The 6,169-nt window shown below is 51.3% G+C and overlaps 1 protein-coding gene across 9 annotated transcripts in view; it reads right to left on the minus strand.

Annotated features, from left to right (window-relative positions):
• Positions 1-6,169, minus strand: part of LOC135113700 (uncharacterized) — an 87,511-nt gene that overhangs the window by 13,183 nt on the left and 68,159 nt on the right. For 8 of the 9 annotated variants that reach the window (XM_064029203.1, XM_064029207.1, XM_064029202.1 and 5 more), the window contains 2 exons: positions 2,693-2,831; positions 31-88 (listed from right to left, as the gene is read on the minus strand). In XM_064029203.1, coding sequence (XP_063885273.1) covers positions 31-88; positions 2,693-2,831 — 197 coding nt within the window. The remainder of the gene's footprint in view (positions 1-30; positions 89-2,692; positions 2,832-6,169) is intronic. The other variant, XM_064029209.1, reaches the window with a different exon arrangement.

Consider the following 6,169-nt stretch of genomic DNA (forward strand, 5'->3'; position numbering starts at 1 on the left):
TACAAGATAATAAGGGCTTCAAATACTTACGTTTTCTATCTTCTCATCGAGCATCATAAAGAAGTCCTGTTGGCTTTCTGAGATTTTCCTGGAAATGAAAAGGAAGAGTTAGCCGGTGTGTATGTGTGTGTGTGTGTGTGTAGCAACCGCCCCCCACCCCCAGCATCCGAATGTCCAGTCTTCCTTCAAGTTCTGTGACTCAAAAAGAAGAAATAGAAGATTAATTGTGATAGTCTTTTACCTCCTTCTTCTGTTTCGTCCCTCAAGTCGTCGAGCCGCGCGTGTCCTTGTCTAAGAATTTCCCTTCCACTTTCTCTCTCTCTCTCTCTCTCTCTCTCTCTCTCTCTCTCTCTCTCTCTCTCTCTCTCTCTCTCTCTCTCTCTCTCCTTCAAATCTTTAAAATCTTCCCTCCTTTTTCTCCTCTTTCTCCTTCTCACTACTTCCCAATTCCCTATCCTCCTCTTCCTGTTCTTCACATCTTCCCTCTTCCCTCCCTTATTTTCCTTTTCCTTGTCTTTCCCAACTCTCCTTCCCCCGCTCCACACTCTTCTTTCCTTCAACAACATTCCTCTTCCTCCTCCTCCTCCTCCTCCTCCTCCTCCTCTTCCCTTCCAAACACACACAAAACAATTACTTAGAAGCATAAACAAGTGTAACAGGCTAATAGCTTTATAAATGCAGTAAGCAGAGGGGGTGAGAAGCCTGGGAGAGAGAAAGAGGGGAATTGGAGTGGGTTGGGGAGAGGGAGGGGGGTGAGGGGGGAGGGCAGACAAACGGTGACGGGAGGAAGGAAAAAATAATACAAAAAATGGATATATCTTAGGCAGGAGAAGGAAGGGCTGAGTTTGTTTGTTTGTTTGTCTTTTCATGTGTATCCTCAGTAGTCTAGAAACTCTCTCTCTCTCTCTCTCTCTCTCTCTCTCTCTCTCTCTCTCTCTCTCTCTCTCTCTCTCTCTCTCTCTCTCTCTCTTGTTTTCGTACATGTTTACTGGCGTCTTCCTGTGTGTGTGTGTGTGTGTGTGTGTGTGTGTGTGTGTGTGTGTGTGTGTGTGTGTGTGTGTGTGTTTCCTGTATTCTTTATAAATGTATTTTTACTTTTATTTCTTTGAGTTTGTATTTTCTCTGTTTTTTTTTTTTTTTTTTACTGGTTCTGTGTTTGTCCCTTCGTTCCTCTTCCTCTTCTTCCATTCATCTGTTTATCTGTTAAATCTGTAAATCTTTTTTTTTTATATGTTCTTCATGTTTTCTCTTCGATTTGCGTGTTCCTGTTTCTCTTCCCGTTTATCCTTCTGTCCTTTATATTAAGCGTGTTTCTCTGCTTCTTCTTGTGTCGCTTTGTTTATCCGTCCTTCCTTTTGTTTCTCTGTTTCTTTATCTGTCTATCTTCCATCTATTTGTTTTATCTGTCCTGTTTTGTCTACCAGTCTGTTCGTCTTTCCGTTCATGTATCTATCCATCCACCTATCTGTCAGTCCGTTCATCTATCCTTCTCTTCGTCTGTGTTCCTATCATCTGTCCACTCCGTCATCCTTCTTTCTACTCCTGTTATTTGTTTATCCTGTTGCGGTACACGGCAACTGTGCAGGTGAAGTCGCGCATGGACACCTTCTGACCTGACCTTAGTCCCAGTCTCACAGTGGCCACCACCCCTTGCTTAGCCCTTGTCCTGACATATATTATCGTACAACTTATTCATTACAAGCATATAATCATCTAGAAGTCTTTATCTCACACACTTCCACTGCCACAAATGAGCGGCACCACACCGAGATTCTACACTCCAAGGCGACAAACACACACCGCCACCACTCAGCCGCCTCGCTGCTGCCCACGCTGCCGCTGTGCCACGAAGCTGCTTGGTTGAAAGCCCTTCCCTGCCATCCTGCTGGTGTTCCTGTGTTCCTGCGGCCGCCTCTAGCTAACCTACCGGCCCTACACACCTCCAGTGTTGGGATGAGTCTGCCATACAGTCCCGGCTGCCTCACCGCACCACCAAAGCGCCTGTTCACCGCTCACCGCTGCCGACCCCCCACCGTCGCAACTCGCCCTCCGTCACCTGGCCCTACACCCCATCCTGTGGCCTCTACAATTTCTATTGGGTTGCCTGCATGCTTGTAGCTGCCCGTGTTCCCTGCCACCGTCTGCTCAACCCCACACGGTTGGTTCCACGCCTACGCTCACGCCAGTGGTCCTGCTCCCTGGACCTGCCTCTGCTCCTCGCCTGTGGTTGATGCTGCAGTGCACAGCTACTGCGCAGGTCAACCCAAGGGGCGACCTGACCTGCCTCATTCTCAGTCGCACTGTGGCCGCTACGGTGCCACCCACATGGCTGACCATCCTCTGTCCCTAGCGGCCTACCTTGTCTACTCTGTATTATGCATGCCAGGTAACTGAGCCTGGTGCATGCATTATAGCGTGGAGCCTTTTTAATACACGCATTATGTCGGCAACTATTCTTTCCCTTATACATCATAACAAATTCTTCGTCCCTCTGTCTGTCATCCACTATCTCTCTCTCCTCCGGGTTGTGTACTTGTGCCCGCCTGGCTGTCTCTCGGTCTGTTTATCTCTCCTGTTGTTTGTCTAGCTGTAGCTGGTCTGGGATGTGTTTTCGCCTCAGCCCGGGGTGTGGAGGCGCAGGGTGGGGTGCAGGGGGCAAGGGGCGGCGGGCCTCTCCCAGCGGTGTACTCACGCCTGGGCCAGCAAGGGACCCCCGCCACCCAGGGCCACCAACTTGTTGCTCAGCTGCTGCTGCTTCCTGCCAGAGCCCCCTCCGCCGCCGCCGCCACTGCTGGTGGAGTCTCCGTCGCTGTCACACTCCGAGTCGCCTTCTGCGGAAGGGAGATAAAGGGTGCATAAGTCGCAAGGAATGGCTGGGTAAATGACCGAGAGTTTTTGGTGCCGCGGCAACGAAGTCAGGTGGAGCCACCGAAAAGTCGAAACTTCATGTTTAGTTGAAAGATTAAAATAAAGACTTTGTTCAACATCTGATATGTAAAAAAATTCAAGTTCACAACAGCAGTCACAAATAAAAGGAAAAAAAAAAATTCCATTACAGATTAGAGAAAACAGAAAGATGAACGTGAAGAGGAAATAAAAATATAGAGGAGGTGAGATGAGGTGGGCGTGGCGTGCCTTTCCCCAGTGCTCTCCTGTGGCAAGTAAATAAACAAATCTGTTCCCAGCCACATAATCAAGACTTAGAAATGTATATACACATCGACACGGTTCGGTACAACACCAACCACCTAACAAACACCAGACCACATAAACACCTGACAACGAAGCCACCACAGCTACAACACCCGCAGTAGGCAGCACACACCACACCTGTCCTGTACTTCTGCTGCCAGTGGATATTGACCGGCGGAGGGCTGTGGGCGGGGCGGTATTGCGGTGTGTGCTGCTACTGAGGGCGGAGCGATACTAGTACAGGCGCAGGGGTATATTATTACCGGAATTATGCCTTCATTCACGCCCCATCCGTACCTGTGCAATATTTCCCAGCTCACCCGCCACCAGCCTCACCTGCCACCACCCTCATCTGCCACCAGCCTCACCCGCCACCAGCCTCACCCGCCACCAGCCTCACCCGCCACCTGCCTCACCTGTCACCAGCCTCACCCGCCACCAGCCTCACCTGCCACCAGCCTCACCTCCCACCTGCCTCACCCGCCACCAGCCTCACCCCCCACCAGCCTCACCCGCCACCAGCCTCACCCGCCACCAGCCTCACCCGCCACCAGCCTCACCCCCCACCAGCCTCACCCGCCACCAGCCTCACCCGCCACCAGCCTCACCCGCCACCAGCCTCACCTGCCACCAGCCTCACCCGCCACCAGCCTCACCCGCCACTAGCCTCACCCGCCACCAGCCTCACCTGCCACCAGCCTCACCCACCACCAGCCTCACCCGCCACCAGCCTCACCCCCAACCTGCCTCACCTGCCACCAGCCTCACCCGCCACCAGCCTCACCCGCCACCAGCCTCACCCGCCACCAGCCTCACCCCCCACCAGCTTCACCCGCCACCAGCCTCATCTGCCACCAGCCTCACCCGCCACCAGCCTCACCCCCCACCAGCCTCACCCCCCACCAGCCTCACCCGCCACCAGCCTCATCTGCCACCAGCCTCACCTGCCACCAGCCTCACCTGCCACCAGCCTCACCTGCCACCAGCCTCACCTGCCACCAGCCTCATCTGCCACCAGCCTCACCTGCCACCAGCCTCACCTGCCACCAGCCTCATCTGCCACCAGCCTCACCTGCCACCAGCCTCACCTGCCACCAGCCTCACCTGCCACCAGCCTCACCCGCCACCTGCCTCACCCGCCACCAGCCTCACCCACCACCTGCCTCACCTGCCACCAGCCTCACCTGCCACCAGCCTCACCTACCTCCAGTCTCCAGCATCCATATCGACACAGCAAAACACTTCTCACTGTTTCTCTACCTTCCTCTCATCCCCTGCCCACTTCACCTTCTCATACCTACTACCTACTGTACCTACTCTCTCTCTCTCTCTCTCTCTCTCTCTCTCTCTCTCTCTCTCTCTCTCTCTCTCTCTCTCTCTCATTCATTGACATTATTCATCGCACAATTTACAAAAGTTGTCATAAATACAGTTTACACAGCCTCCCTCCCCGAACACACACACACACACACACACACACACACACACACACACACACACACACACACACACGATAGTTCGCCTATATTCAGAGATCAGTAATCTTTTCATCAGCATCAACACACATACACATACACACCACCACCACCACCACTACATAAATACATAAACACACTGTTTCTGCTTTCACAACATCAAACATCACACAATACCTGCACAATAAGCCACAGATACGCATCACCCCACACACACACACACACACACACACACACACACACACACACACACACACACACACACCACTAAAACCAAGAATACCATATCCTCCATCACTTCAACTATCTTCTTCTCTCCCAAAGGATTCCTCCTCCTCCTCCTCCTCCTCCTCCTCCTCCTCCTCCTCCTCCTCCTACTCCTCCTCCTCTTTCTCGTCCTCCTTCGCCTCCTCCTCCTCCTCCTCTTGACAAAATGAGTCTGAAGGGATGAGTAACAAGATAGCACGTAATTAGAGAGAGAGAGAGAGAGAGGAGAGAGAGAGAGAGAGAGAGAGAGAGAGAGAGAGAGAGAGAGAGAGAGAGAGAGAGAGAGACGTGGATGCTAACATTACGCTCCCCAACCTTGTTAATGTAGTACTCTCTCTCTCTCTCTCTCTCTCTCTCTCTCTCTCTCTCTCTCTCTCTCTCTCTCTCTCTCTCTCTCTCTCCTCTCTTCTCATACCGTGGATTAATTACCCCTCCCTCTCACATTTCCTCTTTATAACCATTTTCCTCGATTTAATTAAAGTTTCTCTGCTCCTCCCCCCTCCTCTTCCTCCCTCTCTTTCTCTCTCCCCAAACATCCTACTCCTCTTTTTTTTTCCTCTCTTCCCACTCCTTTCTCTCATATTCCATCCCTCTTCCCCCTCCGCTTTCTTTTCCTCTCCCTTTTCTCCTCTCCTCTCTCCTCTCTCTCTCTCTCTCTCTCTCTCTCTCTCTCTCTCTCTCTCTCTCCTCTCCTCTCTCTCTCTCTCCTCTCTCTCTCTCTCTCTCTCTCTCTCTCTCAAGATAAATTTGGACAAAGAGAAGCTTGAGATGAATACCGGTGTGTGTGTGTGTGTGTGTGTGTGTGTGTGTGTGTGTGTGTGTGTGTGTGTGTGTGTGTGTGTGTGTGTGTGTGTGTGTGTGTGTGTGAACTGAGTCTATACATGACGAAATAACAAATTGCTGGAAATATATGAAAGTACTATTATGTAATATAGAGAAACTTAAATAAACAATGTGACTTCCGAGTGACTGAAACAGAACGAGGTGTGGCCACGTGGAACCTTCGCTTGTCCAGGACCAAAGCTCACCATTTCGTATCCCGTTGCTCAAGTTCACCAAAAAGTTTACTGAGCTTGTCTAGAAAGTTTAAAGGTACAAAAATAAAAAAGAATTTATTGTAAAAGGTGCGGGTTTGGGCGGCTAGGACCTTCTTTAGTGAGAGAGAGAGAGAGAGAGAGAGAGAGAGAGAGAGAGAGAGAGAGAGAGAGAGAGAGAGAGAGAGAGAGAGGGAGGGG

Source organism: Scylla paramamosain, chromosome 26 (genome assembly GCF_035594125.1).
Source record: "Scylla paramamosain isolate STU-SP2022 chromosome 26, ASM3559412v1, whole genome shotgun sequence".
NCBI classification, from domain to species: Eukaryota; Metazoa; Arthropoda; class Malacostraca; order Decapoda; family Portunidae; genus Scylla; species Scylla paramamosain.